This window comes from Fusarium graminearum, chromosome 4 (assembly GCF_000240135.3).
Source record: "Fusarium graminearum PH-1 chromosome 4, whole genome shotgun sequence".
NCBI classification, from domain to species: domain Eukaryota; kingdom Fungi; phylum Ascomycota; class Sordariomycetes; order Hypocreales; family Nectriaceae; genus Fusarium; species Fusarium graminearum.
Window position 1 is genome coordinate 7047779 of NC_026477.1, and position 16683 is coordinate 7064461.

Here is a 16683-nt window from a genome sequence, read left to right on the forward strand (position 1 = left end):
AGTATAGGATACATGAGCCCGAGTCCATATATAACAACGGTTTAAATATCAAGAGGCTTGTAACACACTTTGGATTCACGTTTATAAGACATGCACAGCACAGTAACAGCGAAAGATGATCACAGTTGAATAATTTAATTCTTCAGGAAAAGCATTTCTTTTCGTAAACCGCCAGTCGCTCCTCTGAACTCCAGATATTCCCATCCCGTTCATTTGTAAACCCAAAAAATGCAATCCCGTTACGTTGTCATCGCGTCTCCCATGATGCATTCTTGAATAACGACAAAAACGCAATGGCGCGTACACGATGCAAGATAGATAAGTAAAATCGTGCGACCCAAAACCCCAACCCGGTCTTGTATGCATAAAGCCGTGTGATACCAAAAGAAAAATAAGTAAAAACAGGGATCAAGAGTAACCTGCGTTCTTGATCGTGACTCATTCGCGACCAAAAAAAAAAAGTCGACGTTCTATTGAGATTTCCATATACAAGCACAGTCGGTAAGTGCTGGACTTGTCCGTCTCATTAGTTGTGGAATGGATCGCTTGCCCTTGCCTGTCCATTCGAGGTCCAGCCCTTTAATAAAGTTCTCATCCTCATCTTCCTGGATGGTCAATGTGATTTTTGTGCCATTTTTCATGAGTACCGTTGAGTTGGTTCCGTCACCGATCACTTCGACTTTAGTACATGTAGCCACAGAATCTTCATCCCAAAGAAATCGGCGCTCCATCATCTTGTAGACATGAGGATAGACAGGGAGTTTCCAGGCATCCCAAGCGGTTGATGCAGTCGCATAGCTGTTCTCTGTTGAAGTGGCAGCATCATCGTTTGTCGTCGGGGTTGGGTGGTATCCTGTCGCGGTTTCATTGGGATAAATGAAAAATTCGATAACGGTGTTTGGCCAGGTACAGATCCAAGGTTGCTCGCCCACCTTGGCATTCATTGGTTTGTTCTTGAATCGGTGAAATGAGTTGTAATCTTCGTAGTCGCCACCATCTTGATCCCAGCCTCGCTTCTCCAAATCGCCAAGCTTCTTATCTGATACGATGACGGTTTTGTTGTACGTTGTCCTTAGCCACCAAGCAGGACCGCGTGCGACATCAGTTGTATCGTTGACCAACTTCATAGCAACCGTCTTGATATTTGGTGGTTGAGCGCCCCACGGGAATGGGTATTTGTCATCGTCAACGGCCCTGAGTGTCAAATTGTATGAGATTCCGGTTTCATTCTTGGGGTCTGAATCTTGCAAAACCTCAATTGACCAGAGGGGATAGATGATATCGCAGGACCAAGCTGATGACTGAGTTGTGTCATTGAAACAAGCACTATATCCCTGTGGGCTAGGATCAATGTTGGGGAGGGCAAAACGGCCTGTTGCCATGGGTGGTAAATTATCGGGTATGATTGTCAAGATTTCAGGGTCATATGTTGTTGGAGTAGCAGGCGATAAGAATTTGTCACTAGAAAGTTAGCATGAAAGTCGAGTCAGGTCGTCCGCATATAACTTACTCGTCAACATCAGGGGGCGGAGGTGGGTGACTCTTGGTTAGCATCGTCCCAATCACAGCACCCATGATGATACCCATCAGAACGAGACCGACAAGCAGGAGGCAGATGGCCCAGTAAGGCACGATCCCGCATAGCTTCTTCTTAGCCCGTCGCTGCCATTTGCTGACGGGAGGCTTCTCGGATATTTGAGCGGCAGCACCGTTGATGTTGTGTGAACTGTTGTCCGAAGAGTTGGCGCTTCTTACTGAAGGTCGGGTCCTTGGCAGAGCCAGGTCGTCATCAGTTGAAGAAAACTCGGGGTCGCGAGTTGCGATTCCAATCCCACCAGCACCGGGTATTTGAGCAACTGGCACTTCTCTAACCGGGGATGATGGTTCTGACACGGGTGATACTGGGGAAACAGGCGCTTGCGCAGTGGGCCTGGGGACGTAGGCGTTGTCTGGATATCTTGTATAAGGCGGTAGTTCTTCTGTGTGGCCCAAAGGGCCTACTAAATCTCCTGCCTCTTCTCCATCCGGTCCTAATTGCCGCTGGTATGTCGATCCCAAACCGTTGAAACCTACTGGGATTGATTGGCTGCTACTCTCGCCGGAAGTGGTGTTTTGCGTATAAAGCGCGTATGGGTGAGCTGGGCCTTGAGTTCCTTGATAAGGCCGATCATCTGGCACAACAGCATTGGCAGCAGTAGAGGTAGTGGCCATGCTCATTGTTCTCTGAGGATACATGTTGTATGGATGCGAGGGACCAGATGGGCCAACGTAAGGGCTTTCGGCACGGATGACAGGGGCGTCAGACGATAGGCTGGGGTTGTTTCGTACATGAGATCTATCAACCATGGTTGTGCCATCATTTCGGAGAGCGAGAGAATCGTGGTTTCGGTGTGGTTTTGAGATACTGGAAGGTCGGTTTCGAATAGCGGGTGTGATCTCTTCTGATGAGCGAGGCGCGACAGATGCATCTGATGACTTTGCGGAGGTTGTTTGTTCTGAGAAAGACTCGGTTGGTGATAGTGAAGGTTCGAGTTGAGTATTCGAGGTTGGTGTCAGGTTCGTGTTTGAAGAGGCGGTAGTATCAGTGGGTCGGAATCCATCCGCCACCATCATGGCATTGAGGTCGTATTCATCTTCGACAATAGCACTGCCAGCGGATAGTCTTAGGGAACGCGATCGCCGGGTGGAAGAGCGACGCGAGGGGTCGGTGATCTTGCTGTCGTTGGGATCCATGGCGTGATGAAGAAGGAGGCTAGGGCTTCAAGCCAGAGACGCCGGCAAGGGCGTGCCCTAGGGGTTGTGAATTAATGATCGGGCGTTGAAGTCGAGGTTGTTGTCCTAGAGGGGGCAATCTACGGTCGGGTTTTGATGGGATAGCGGTCGGCAGGTCAATGTCGAAAGGGAGGCCAGCTTTGAATCGGAATGCGAGCGGTATTTAGCGAAACGAGCGAGAATCGAAATCGACAGAGATGAAATTGATCGTGTCGGGCGGAATCGAGAGTATGGGATGAATAGCGAAGGTTTTTCGGGTCGAAGAAGTCAAGTCGATGAGTTGGTTGATTGACTGAATGAATGATTGACCAGATTGAATTGTTTAGCCGTTTGGTTGAGATGGATGGATCGATGGATGAATGGGGAATGGGTATGAATGGATAGGCAGAAAGTGCAAAAAAGGCCAAGAAAGAGAAAGCGGGTTTCGAGAGGGAGCGAGGGAGCGACTGAGTGGCTACACGGGAGCAGGAGGGAGAGAGCAGGCCAATGAGGGACAAGAGGCGCCATACCATAGAGGGTCCCTCAACGGGCTCAAGTGGGTACATGGACCACCGCTGAGCCAGTAAAAGATGACCTAGAAAGGGGAAAGACTAGGGACTGTCTAGGGGAACGAGCAACGAAACTAAGCTAGAGATGCACTACGAGAGACGCCAAGGACCTGAACATGGCCCTGAAGTTTGGAGGTTGAGATTTTCACGAGCAACATTCATTGCACTTTGTTTCTTGATTAGGTATCTTGAGAGAGTTTGATCCTAATCTATAAATTGATTCAATTGCACTCTCTATCCTCCTATCTGCAATACAAGGATCATACCCTGGTTGGCATTCGACCAGCGGACCTGGCTAGGGTCATCAAGGGGGGTCACTACCATGGTTCGCCTCAAGCGATTGGCGGATCAACCAAGAGGGACCAGTTTCAGCACGCAGCAATGGGCAATGGCGCTGGGCTTGTAGTGGATGGAGAGGTTTCATTCCTGCGTCATTGCATTGGAACTCGCCAGACTTTTGCTGGACTAGACTCAGTCAGTCTACAGAGTATGTATGTATCTATGTATATTTCTCTGATGCATAATCATGTTATTATTGTTGTTGTTTACGTGGTTAAAACCTCGTATTCTTTCCATTTGCTTCCCATTTCTCGGCCTTGATGACACTTCACCTCCATCTTTGACCGGAGCCATCAGCTCCTCTCTTTCGCTTGGCAGCCAAACCTGACTAGGCTATTACAGAACAAAAAGTTGGACGGTAGATGAATTGTAGGAAAGAATCAGGGTCTTGAAAGATGGAGAAACAACATCTGACTTTGTGTGTATGTGATTGACGATAAGAGTCACTAACATCATATCATATCATATGTTTCATTGTTTTTCACTATCCTTTACCAAAACTCCTTCCCCTTCCATCACATCACATTCCTCACGTCACGGTCGATCCCGGCCGAACCGGCAGCGAACTTGACTTGCTTCGGCGTTCCATCTCCTGGGCTTGGCTGGACTTGGCTTGTCCCAGTCCCTGTCCCAGTCCCAATCCCAATCCTCAGGTCCGGTTAGGTCTGGTCCCTTCCAAATCAATCTCGGATGTCCTCCGCTTCCGCTGATCACAGCAAATCCAGGGTTAATAAACTCACATTAAAACTGGATGAATCTTTTTTGGGTAACCCGTTATTTTGGTCCCAATCCAAAGACCCAGCCAGTTGCCAGTTTCATTTAAAAGTTCCACTGAATATCCTGCCTTTTTCTCTGTCGCTTCCAAGTTTTCCAAAAACGTCACTTTATTAGACCTAACCAAGGATTTTACTCCATCAGAGGGGATTTTTATTTTTATTTTATTTTATTTTGCCTAATTTTGATCTAATTCACATAATTAATATCGCGTGCCAAGATGTGCTCTCTGACCGTCTTGTATCTCGGGCTGCCTCTCTCATCTCACATGTCTTGTGTCTCGTATCTCCAAGCTTATGCTTCGGAAACGTGCAACACGGACTCGGAAACATGGTCACAACGAAACAAGAGTTATCACTCCCGATAACACAATCTCTCATGTCGTGTCCAACCAGAGCCCGCAATCTCTGAGCTTTCTTCTTTGAGATGCAGTCAAAGTTGGACGATTTCGATGTATGCGTTGTCACGAAAAAGATGGTGTCAGACGCGAGACTCTCATTGCTCTTTTACTTCTTACACACAAAGCAGGTGAGATCTAATTAGCTCTTATATGAAGCAACCCCCCAAAACGAAGCATTGCTCGCCTTGCTTTTTACTTGTTTTGTTATCTATCCTATCCGTCCGGGGTAGGCAGTAGTCTAGCCCCTTTGTTGAACTGCCGGGTCACTAGTTATTGGAAACCCAGAGCAACCCATGAAACAAAACCTTGGTCTCGGGTCACCTAGTGACTTGAGATGTTGAACCACACGTTCCACGTTTGGAGATATCAATGGGTGGTGGGTTTGAACTAGTACTCGCATGGGCTGGAGATCACACAGACTTAGAGGAATAAATTCTCCTTGAGGTTGTGAGTTTGGTAAACTGCTTATCAGCGGTTGTTTCATCGTTTGTGTGGAATCAATGCTTGTATGGTTTACCCATGTCAACGCTCTGGCTTCAGTACTGTTACCCTACATTGATTCCATCGTCGACACATACAAAGGAAAGTCCTACTATAGAACAGCACTATAATTGCAAACGAGGCTCAAAGAGCGCGCATATATACTGTATGCATCCCTCGAGCCTTCATCCTTGGATCATCAGCCTTATAATTGATGTTTTCTGTTTCGTTTCTGCACATCAGATCACCTCACCTCACCTCACCTCACCTCACTTCACTTCACCCACTTACAGAGCTGAGCGGCTATTTCCACACCATGACATTCCATTTTCAAGCCAACTGCATAAAATGTTACAGTAGAATAATCATTTCCCCTCTTTTCATCCTCTCACTCCAGCCAAGCTAAACTTATTCCCCTCCTCCCTGCGCCGCGGCAGCTCGCAGCTTGCAGCAGGCCTCAACCAATCGTTGTGCTTGATGGTCAGCGCTTTGCAACCGCGCACTCATAACTCAGGTTCTTTAGATGTGCACTGCAGCCTCGTTTCGCTACCTTTGGTCGAGGTTGATACTTGAGAGGAGAGGAGACAGCCACAGCGAAATGTCCTGACTGCATGACGTCTGGGCGTTGTCTATCCTCGACCCGTTCGCATCATGTTGTGTTTAGTTCGAGTGATCAGTCGTTCGTGCTATGTAATTATGCTACTGGAACGGGGTTTCGTGCTAGGTTGGGTTTCAGCTTGTTGATTCAAAGTCCAATGCGTTAGTATTCTTTAGGTAGATTAGACTTTTGATCTTTGTATTCCGTGACCAATTGACTTGGTGACAAGCTAATAGCCTTCTTCTTTAGTCCAAATCTTCTGACGAACCATACACACACATAAAAGTGCTGCATCTTTCGCTTCACGTTGAATCGACTCGTCCACGAGATTTGCATCTCTTACACCCTCATCTTTCGTCTCTAGATTACCTCTCTCCAAAGCAGGGCGAACGTGGCGCACCCTTTTGGCATGTACGGCTGCTCGCCCGAGAGAGCCTCAAGGAACCAAACGTCGCCGAGGGTTATTGGTGGTTCGTCACCTGCAGATTCGGTAGGTACTGGTAACTGGTAATCTACTGCACATCACCTGGAGCGTTTTGGTCGTATTGTATAGGCTCGCCGGCGCTGCTGCACAAACGAACGCTCGTTTGATTCGACCGTCATATTCCCCCCCTGTCGGTCTCTGCTCCTGTTGCTACCCTTCTTAGAGCCTACTGCTGTGTAATGTGCGACAACCATGGAGGGAACAATAACCTCTCTTTTCTTTTCGGTCTTCTTTTCACCCGCAGAATATGAGATGGCTTGACAAGGCAGCTGATCCTGACGATTACTCTCTGGATGTGCAATGCGCAATGGCATGGCATAGTATAGTTGAAACCTCGACTGGGGGTCTGGTCTGTGTTAGTCTCTCATCTATATCATGGTCCCACGTCCGTCTTGTTCTTTTGCCTCGTCCTTCTTCTTTAGTTTTCTTCTTGTCGATCTCCCTCTCTTATACAAGGAACCCCTTACTATCTACTCCTTGCCTGCCCTATTGCACAACACCAAACCCAAGCTTCACGATTTGGTTCGTGAACAGCACTTCACCACCATCACTAGATAACCTCACTCCCTGACAATCATCACATTCTATCCCATCACCATGTCACACAAGTCATTTGGCGGCTCATCCGTCTACTCGGATGACACCAGCTCGTCAACATGGACAACTACATATGCCAGAGTCCCCAAGAAGCAGCCCATGGCTATCCGTTTTCTGTCTTGGGTTGCCGGTGCACCTCCAGGTGTCACTGCCGTCAAGAAGAGAACCCGAGACTTTGACGATGACCGCTCTGTCCGGTCTGGCGGGTCATCCTTTTCTTACTGGAACGAACCAGAAACACAGCTCTTCTGGGTTGCCCGACCTCACGGGTACTACTACTACGGCGGTAGTACCAGCAGCAACAGCAGTGGCAGTAGTAGTAGCGGCAGCAGCCGAAGCAAGAAGAGCGGACGCAGTCGCAAGAGTGGCGGAGGCTCTCGTAAGCACTTTGACGGAGCCGTTCCCCGCCCTCCAGTACAACCCATGGGGATGCCGATGCCGATGCCGATGCCGATGCCGATGAACGGCGGCCCACATCCGCCTCCGCCTCCGATGGGTCCACCCATGGACGGAGGATTCGACCCCGGATTCAACGGAGGCTACGATGATGGTGTTTACGATCAAGGACAAGGCCACGATGGTGGCTACGGAGGTGGTTACTCTCCTGCACAGATGAATGGCCCTGCTCCTCCTATGCCACCACCTCCCATGAACGCTCAAATGCCTGAAGCAGCAGCACCTTTCATCAACGTGACTGGTCAAAACCAACCAGGCAATCCTTTCCAGGGCGGAAGTGGTCCCAGGTCAGAGAGTGAATGGAGTTCTGACTGGAGTGATCAAGAAATGTAATGTTAAGAGGAAGCACCTCTTTATGTTTAATGATTGTATATGGGATGTATGGTTAACGACAACTGGGACGGCGAAAGGCGTTTTAGGGATTGAATTATTACTTTGTGATTATCTAATGAATATGATGTCTATGCTATCATCTCTTTGTTCTTGAACTTTACCTACCTATTATCTAGGCTTGACTCAAAGCGGCAGAGTTAGGAATAAAGAAAGTCAACACTAGATTTTGAAAATCGCAAAGAGCCTCAAAATTATCTCTTTCTTCCATCAGTTTATACTGACGTCAGAGTATTGTCAAGATATCAACATGACCAACCAAAAAAAGCCTTGAAGTTTGCCTGTCCTCAGGGTATCATAAAAATTGGCCACTGAGACAATAAGAGACGAAATTAATAGGACATCTTATGATGTTAAAACTAGAGCCTTTAGGTTATTTATTTTTGTGCCCTGAGACTTAGGAAGTCAACTTTTCTGCTACCCAGTAGCCTGTCGACTTACAGTGGCCGTGCTTGTGCATCTCGGGTTTGAGCGATGCACACTGTCTGTAGTGCCTGATTTTCCCCATACGCACCAGCCAATCCCCTGGAAACACAGCCTCAGTGGGATCCTAAAGGCTAAGTTTCAGTGGACCCCGAGATTCCCCCTTATGACTCCCCCCCTGTTAGTTTAGGGTCTAGACTTTGGTTATGACGACAAATTGTCTTTAATGACCAAGACCGAAAGAAATATCCTGAATAGTATTGAAGGCTGAGTTTTACTGGGAAACAATTGCGTTGTCAAATGCAAGATGCAGTCATCATCATACTACGAGCGTTTGTTGCACTACATGCATGTCGTCTTGTCCAATCTTGGTCTGCTGAAAGAAAAAAAAAAGAGGCAGCCAGGCCAGGAGATCTATAGACAGTAAGCAATCATCAATTATCAACCTATCAAAGTGCATTGCTTGATCAGGGATGTATGTACGCACCAACCAGTGATAATACTCTTCCTGCTGTGTCAAAGAGTAGAGAAAATCAGTGGACCAAAGTACCGACCGCTGCCTGGCAGTGGATGCTGTGATGCCTAAACACTGAGGAGAAATCATCATCAGTTCCTTTTACCCCACAAATCAAATGGACTGTCTATTCCTTTTGTGGAACGGCGAGAGGCTTATCAGTCTCGTCCGGGCCCGGGATGTGAGTCAAGACGGGAAGCAAAGTTAACTCTGGCTGTGCTGTAAGGCTGATGGTCCGCCTTAGCTCATGCAGATATCTGCATGTGCATGTATGTGGATGGATGCCTCTTAGGTTCCCGACGTATGTACGTACGTATCACGCATCATCATCTCTGAGTATAAAACCTTTACTTTGTCTTTCTTCTTATTCTTCTCATCATTCACTCTTCTCTCTTCTGTCATCGCAGACTTGGGTCAGACATACTCTTGTTGCAACCACTACCAAGTCACAACATCGCAACATACCTCAAGAGATTCATGTTAGGACCACTCGCCTTTCTTCAAAACATCTCACCTGTCGACAGTATGGATCCTCTAAATTCAACAAGTTCAGGTCCTGGTCAGGATGGCCTACCCAAGGCACCTTCGCAGTTCGCTATCCTCGACTTCATCTTCCCTGGGTTTTCTACCTTTTCCAGTATCATTCATGCCTATCTGGGCATCGATCTTAATGTCTACATCCCCCTGCTTCTCATCGTCTCTGGTATCATGTTTGTCTGGAACTATATTACAGAATACTCCTGGAGCATCATTGGACAGCACCTGATGTCTGCTGTTCGCATTCGCACCGATGACGAAATCTACAACATTGTCATGGCATGGGTTGCAAAGCAACGCTTTTCTCAGGGCTCACGCCGCTTCATGGTCAACACCAACATCAACTCCCGAAGTTGGTTCCTTTACTGTTGGAACGACGACGAGGACGAAGATGAGAGTGAGAGCAGGAAGCCCCTCCAGTACACCCCCTCGGTTGGTTCCCATTTCTTTTGGTACAAGGGTCACATCCTTCTCTTCGAGCGTCATGAGAACCGCGACCGTAGCCCCTTCATATCCAGTTCAAGCGAGGAACTCTCCATCTCTTGTTTTGGCCGCAACCCACGCATCATCAAGGAGCTCCTCCTAGACGCTCAGGAGCAGTACATCAAGAAAGACGAGCAGCAGACCGTCATCTACCGTGGTTCTCTTGGATCAAACGGCGGTGATCCCACCTGGCAGCGCTGCCTGAGCCGAGCCAGTCGTCCTATTTCCACAGTCATCCTTGACGAAAAGACCAAGAGCGAGCTGATCGAGGATGTAACGGATTACCTCAACCCCAACACTCGTCGCTGGTACTCAAACCGTGGTATCCCTTACCGCCGCGGTTACCTTCTCTATGGTCCTCCTGGCACTGGAAAGAGTTCACTGAGTCTTGCTTTGGCTGGCTTTTTCCGCATGCGCATCTACATGGTCAGCCTGAGCTCCATCTTGGCTACTGAGGAGAACCTCGCATCTCTTTTCGCTGAACTCCCCCGTCGTTGTGTTGTTCTGCTGGAAGACATTGACAGTGCTGGTCTCACACACACTCGTGAAGAGAAAAAGGGGGACAACTCAACTGAGATAGATACTGTGGTCCCTGTCCCCGCCGCTCCTGCCCAGCCTGGTGCTCCCCCTACTACAGCTCCCATGCCCCCAGGCCGCCTCTCCTTATCTGGTCTCCTCAACATCCTTGACGGTGTAGCTTCTCAAGAGGGCCGTATTCTTATCATGACTACCAACCACTTGGAGAAGCTGGACAAGGCCCTCATTCGACCCGGTCGTGTTGATAAGATTGTCCAGTTCGGTTTGGCTGATGATGAGATGAGCGCCTCCATTTTCCGTGCCATTTATGCTCCTTATGAGGGCGAAGACGTCGATGTGGGAGCAGCCAAGGTTAAGTACCTGGATATCGAGGAAGCTCAGAAGCATGCTGCACTGGCTGAGAAGACTCGCCTTGGGACCCTGGAGCGTATCAGTGCATTGGCCACCAAGTTTGCTGCCAAGATTCCCTCGCTCGAATTCAGTCCTGCAGAGATTCAAGGTCTACTTCTCAAGAATAAGCGCAACCCCGAGGCTGCCATTGATGCTATCGACGACTGGGTCGTTGAGACAAGAAAGGAGAGGAAGCAGAAGGAGATTGAAGCAGCAGAGAAGCGACGCAAGGAGGAGGCCGACGCCATCAAGGCTGAGGCTAAGAAGAAGCGCAAGGAGGAACGCAAGAAGGCTAAGAAGGCCAAGGCCAAGGCTAAGCGCAAGAGCAACGGCGAGAGCTCTGGATCCGATTCTGACTCTGACTCTGATTCTGATTCTGAGGCCGAGACCAAGTCGGACAACAAGAAGGAGGACACGGATAAGAAGGACGATAAACCTGCGGATAAGCCCAAGGAGACAGAGGCTGAAGTGGATGAGAAGAAGGATTCCAAGGTGGAGGAGGAGTCTACTGGAGAGTCTAAGCCAAAGGGTACCTCAGACTCTGGATACGACACCCCAAACCCAATTTCATGATGAATACGAATACATACAACGGCATTGGATTGGAGTTTATGAGTCAGATTTGGGATTTCATGGTCAATTAGAATGAATGGTCATTTAGCGAACAGATAGTGAAGTAATACATCAAAAAGTTTCACAATAAGTTTCCGACTATTGGTTCGTGACGCTGTCTGATATGATGACCGTGCATATGAATCTGCCCCAGAGTTTCATTCTGGCTTACGCTGCACGGGTAATGTACATATAAGCTGATAAGAAAATCAGGTGAGCGAACACGAGTAATGACAGGCATTATTAGCTCTAGCAAAGAGATAGATTCAAGATCGATGCCTGCGTGATCTCCTGTCGGTTAGATCCTACCAGGATCGCTTGGGCCAAGGCAGACAATATACGGGGGAGATGTTTTAATGTAAGACGGAATAACGAAAAAAGCAAACCCCCACGATTGATACTGCACCATCGAATTCGCATAGAAATAAGAGGCTGGCCTGGAATATGACGTATTCGCAACAGGGACTATAGAAATCCTACGATAAGTATGCATGCAAGGGATAAGATGCCGTATGCGATGCGGCTTACATACATACAGCCTGAAGAAGAAAAAAGCTGAAACTACCTAAATTCGGGTAGGATCGACCCGAATAAGAGAGCGTAGAAGCGAGAACGACGTCGTAGGGGGTATTGCGACGCTGGTTTTGTTATCCAACTTGTGTAATACATTGATATCGCACCCAGTGTTCTAGATCCCCTCTCTGCCTTGATATGTGTACGTACCAAGCCGTGCACCCGTCTTGAGCGATAATTGACCTCACGGTGGTACCTGAGATGCTTGCTGCACGTTGATTATCTCGGGAGTGTAATATGGCATGTTTTGTGCTTTTAGCGGCTGGCCTAGCTTGATCAGAGTTAGAGAAGTTGTGTTTGACCCACGCCGATGAACGGAATGCGGCGGTTGAGCGATTGATAAAGTAATGCCTGACATATTGCATTGTCACAAGCTTGGGAAAGGGTCGTATATGAGGTAATAAGGGACAAACCGGGAGGATGATGCTGGAGATGGGGGCATGCCGAGATGCCTCATGATAGATGATAGTTCATCGACCCCAGGGTAAGTTTGCATTGTCATGCAGTCACATTGAGTACTCAGGTTGGTTACAGCAATGATCTGATTACTTCAGGCCATCAAAGTACCTGCAAAGGGCTATAAAACATGTCAATGTCACATAGAAGCCGAAAAGAAGAGTTCAAAGCACGCAGGAAGTGGGACCTTGAGTTATATAGCATACATTGTTCTCTAAACATCCGTACCTAGCTCCCAAGGTACCAAATTAGTTTGCAAACAGTCCTAGTGAGACACACATCATTAGCGCAGAATTTCGTATTCTAATAACAAGACACAATCTACAGGACGTCATTTCAATACGTGCCGTACCGAACGTCATGTTCAATGGCTGCAAGGGACGAGTTTGATGAAGAATATCAAAAAGCCGTTGTCAACTAAAGACGAACAAAAAAGGATTAGCGTTGGTGTATCAAGGCCCCCCTGTCTAGCGGCCAAGTCCCCTGGAAAAGGACGGGCTATCGATTCTGGGCCTGACTTATTCCCTTGGGCCTCTTTTTTTTTCTTCTGCTCTTTTTCGTTTGGTGGAGTTTGGAGTGTGGCGATGGAAGGTTCGTCCGCGAACCGGAGGGTTCAGATGGATCTGATAAGAAAAAATCTTGATTGAAACTGTGGCCACTTGTACAGAAATGGAAAAGTAGATACATCTCAGTAGTGTATAGTACTGAGGTTGGTTAGCAGGTACTCAGTCTGTCAGAGGTATCCTCTAAGTGCAGATCAAGTACTCTAGCAAACAAGCCCGTCTCAACAATTGCTTTGAAAGCTATTAGATGATCACATAAATTAACCATTAAAGTAACATAGATCGACAAGGCTTTCCTTGCCGTGATTAATTACCCCAATATCAAGCCAAGCCACCGAATTGCCCATGTTGATTCAACTACTAAGAAACTAGTAACACAGCCGCTTGTCGTGTTCGTGTTTCCAACAGTAACAACAGGTCAAGTCAGGTACAGAGAGGTTCAACCAACGACACTACGACTGTACAGCGACTTATACCCGTCCATAGTCCCACCTATCAGCGGCCAATCCACTCCCACCACAACAATCCTAAATTGGACGGGGGGCAGAGAGATAACTTTGCTGCACTATGTACATTTTACATGCGCCCCTGACTATAGACAGAAGGATGGGAGGCGACATGTACATAGTAGAAGCCGGGAGGAGTAATCAAGACTGGGAAGAGAGAAGACGTGAAGAAATGCAGTGAGCAGGAGAGGTGAGCTGAGGTAAGGTCATGATGGATGGCGCTTGAATACCATCCCGAGTCATAACAGGACGGGGCATGGCTCGGTGAAACTCATGATGGAAGGCGGTACAGTAACTACCACATAGATAGTAGATATAGGCCTACCGTATAAAAGAACAATATGAAACAATTGTTGTTTACACGGTCAAAGCTTGTCCTTGTCAGACTATTCTATCCGTGCTTCCTTTATCCCATCATGACAACAATCAAAACAGCACAACACAACAATTCATACCCGGAAAAAGACCAGCCAATCCAATTACACGACAAGCCAACAGTGCAGCGTCTGTCCAGTGGAAAAAGGCAAAGGGCGGTGAAAAACTTGATACCTCTGAACCCAACTAAGCCGCCCAACAATAGCAGGTCACTCGCGTCCACTCACCCCGCCAGAACCTTAGGTACTGGCTGGCCTGGCTGGCCTAGTAGGCTGGAGCCTTGTAATCACACCCCATATCCTCCTCCATCCCATCATGAGCACTCTTTATTAAAGTGTGTACCTACTCCTACTCCTACCACTACTCTTTCAACGACACGACACGCACGACACGACCACCTCACACCTACAGCAACTAAACCCAGAACCCGCAATCTCGCGCATTCGTTCCGGCTACCCCCTTCCCTTGTCTAGCTGTCGGTCGACTTATTATAAGTCATCTCCACATCCTCTTCTTTCTTCTTATTAACTTCTCTTCCCATCTCTTCTCTGTGTTCGACTTCCTCCTCTCTTTCTCTTTCCCCCCACCAATCGACTTCACCCCTCCAAAGTCTTTAAACATGTCTTCTCGTCCTCAGAACATTGGCATCAAGGCCATTGAGCTTTACTTCCCCAGCCAGGTAAGCTGAGATATACCCCTTTTATGCTGTGGCGACCTCAATGCTCTGCTGCTTCTGCTCCTAGCAATTGTTGCCGCCGTTGAATGTTTGCCCCTCACCCAAAACCAAACTTTTTGGCTGCGACAGACGGCCAAAAAAAAGTCCCTGCGTTTAGTTATTACTTCTCGTGTTCGGGTTCCTGGTCGTGTGCCCCTCCATTACCTTGTCCAGATTGTGCCCCTCATAAATCCCCCAACGCTCGAGAACGCCTCTTTTCATCATGACCCTGGCTAACCACAATCTTACTCGCTTTTAGTATGTTGATCAGGTCGAGCTTGAGAAGTTCGATGGCGTTAGCGCCGGAAAGTACACCATTGGCCTTGGCCAGACCAAGATGAGCTTCTGCGACGATCGCGAGGGTGAGTTTACTACTGTCCCGTTCCTCACCGTCCCCTGAAAAAAAGATCATCTTTTTTTTTTAGCGCGACCATCCTCACCGCGTTCTACGAAATCCCACAATCATGATGCCATTGGATCACCGCTAACAGACATGCCCCCTCAGATATCTACTCTTTCGCTCTTACCGCTACCTCGAAGCTCCTCAAGAACTACAACATCGACCCCAACTCGATTGGTTTCCTCGAGGTTGGTACCGAGACTCTTCTCGACAAGTCCAAGTCGGTCAAGAGTGTGCTTATGCAGCTCTTTGGCGACAACACCAACATCGAGGGTGTCGACACCATCAACGCCTGCTACGGTGGTACCAACGCTGTTTTCAACGCCATCAACTGGGTTGAGTCTTCTGCCTGGGACGGTCGCGATGCTATCGTCGTTGCCGGTGATATCGCTCTCTACGCCAAGGGCAATGCCCGCCCCACTGGTGGTGCTGGTGCCGTCGCTCTCCTGATCGGCCCCAACGCTCCCATTGTTGCCGAACCCGGTCTGCGTGGTACCTACATGCAGCACGCCTACGATTTCTACAAGCCCGACCTTACCAGCGAGTACCCCTACGTTGATGGCCACTACTCCGTCAACTGCTACAGCAAGGCTCTCGATGCCGCCTACCGCGCTTACTGCAAGCGTGAGGCCAAGCAGGCCAATGGCACCAACGGTGTCACCAACGGCGATGCCTCTACCAAGACCGGCCTCGACCGTTTCGACTACATGGCTTTCCACTCTCCCACTTGCAAGCTTGTCCAGAAGTCTTACGCTCGTCTCCTCTACCACGACTACCTCGCCAACGCCGACTCTCCCGTCTTCGCTGAGGTCGCTCCTGAGCTCCGTGACATGGACTACGAGAAGTCCCTGACCGACAAGGTTGTTGAGAAGACCTTCATGACCCTCACCAAGAAGCGCTTCCAGGAGCGTGTCAACCCCGCCATCCAGGTCGCCACCAACTGCGGTAACATGTACTGTGGTAGCGTCTGGAGTGGTCTCGCCAGTTTGATTAGCGTTGTCGACAACAAGGATCTTGAGGGCAAGCGAATTGGTCTCTTCAGCTACGGCTCCGGTCTTGCTGCCAGTTTCCTGTCTTTCCGCATCAACGGTAGCGTTGACAAGATCTCCGACGTGTTGAACATTCCCTCTCGTCTCGAGTCCCGCCGTGCCGTCCCCCCTGAGACCTACGATCAGGTAAGAAACAAATCACTGTCTCTTTATCGAACAATTGCTAACTATGTGCTTAGATGTGCGACCTCCGAAAGCAGGCCCATCTCCAGAAGGACTACACTCCCAAGGGTGACCCTTCAACTATCCTCCCTGGTACTTACTACCTGACCAAGGTTGACGATATGTTCAAGCGTGAGTACGCTATCAAGGAGTAAAGAACTCTTTTTTGATAGCCTCACAACACTTTTACTACTCGTCCACCTTTCGGTACGGGACTTTTTTGCTTCTAGACTTGGTTCAACAGTCACGAACCGGGATCAGAAGCATATCATGAACATGATGACTACAATGGGAGAAAACTAGACGCATTGGGAAGAGAAATGCAACGGGACGATAGAAGCGCATCCCGTGTGGTGGAGACTGATACTGAGACCCCTAATTGAGCCAGCAATGATGGTCATTGACAGCTTGTGTACATAACGGGGATACAGTCTCCCCTGGAAGATATAGCAGGAACCTTGAGGCCATAGACATGATCAATTGGTGCTTAGAAGAAATTACCACAATTGGAATATAGAAAGAAATGTATTTCCAAACAATCAAGTGCACT

At 48.4% G+C, this 16683-nt stretch overlaps 4 protein-coding genes across 4 annotated transcripts; 3 read left to right on the forward strand and 1 right to left on the reverse strand.

Annotated features, from left to right (window-relative positions):
* Nucleotides 1-61: 61 nt before the first annotated feature.
* Nucleotides 62-3137, reverse strand: FGSG_09269 (uncharacterized protein). Its single transcript, XM_011330197.1, has 2 exons — nucleotides 1511-3137; nucleotides 62-1461 (listed from the first exon to the last, which is right to left on the reverse strand). The coding sequence occupies exons 1-2, from the start codon at nucleotides 2731-2733 to the stop codon at nucleotides 471-473; spliced, it is 2214 nt and encodes a 737-aa protein (XP_011328499.1). The 5' UTR covers nucleotides 2734-3137; the 3' UTR covers nucleotides 62-470.
* A 3741-nt stretch (nucleotides 3138-6878) lies between these two features.
* Nucleotides 6879-7919, forward strand: FGSG_09268 (uncharacterized protein). The gene has a single exon (XM_011330198.1). It carries the CDS (start codon nucleotides 6993-6995, stop codon nucleotides 7779-7781), a length of 789 nt encoding a protein of 262 aa, XP_011328500.1. The 5' UTR covers nucleotides 6879-6992; the 3' UTR covers nucleotides 7782-7919.
* A 1333-nt stretch (nucleotides 7920-9252) lies between these two features.
* Nucleotides 9253-11425, forward strand: FGSG_09267 (uncharacterized protein; the record flags this gene model as incomplete). Its single annotated transcript, XM_011330199.1, has 1 exon — nucleotides 9253-11425. One exon carries the CDS (start codon nucleotides 9253-9255, stop codon nucleotides 11293-11295), a length of 2043 nt encoding a protein of 680 aa, XP_011328501.1. The 3' UTR covers nucleotides 11296-11425.
* Nucleotides 11426-14176: 2751 nt separating this feature from the next.
* Nucleotides 14177-16671, forward strand: FGSG_09266 (hydroxymethylglutaryl-CoA synthase). Its single transcript, XM_011330200.1, has 4 exons — nucleotides 14177-14486; nucleotides 14782-14884; nucleotides 15028-16097; nucleotides 16151-16671. The coding sequence occupies exons 1-4, from the start codon at nucleotides 14427-14429 to the stop codon at nucleotides 16286-16288; spliced, it is 1371 nt and encodes a 456-aa protein (XP_011328502.1). The 5' UTR covers nucleotides 14177-14426; the 3' UTR covers nucleotides 16289-16671.
* Nucleotides 16672-16683: the final 12 nt, after the last annotated feature.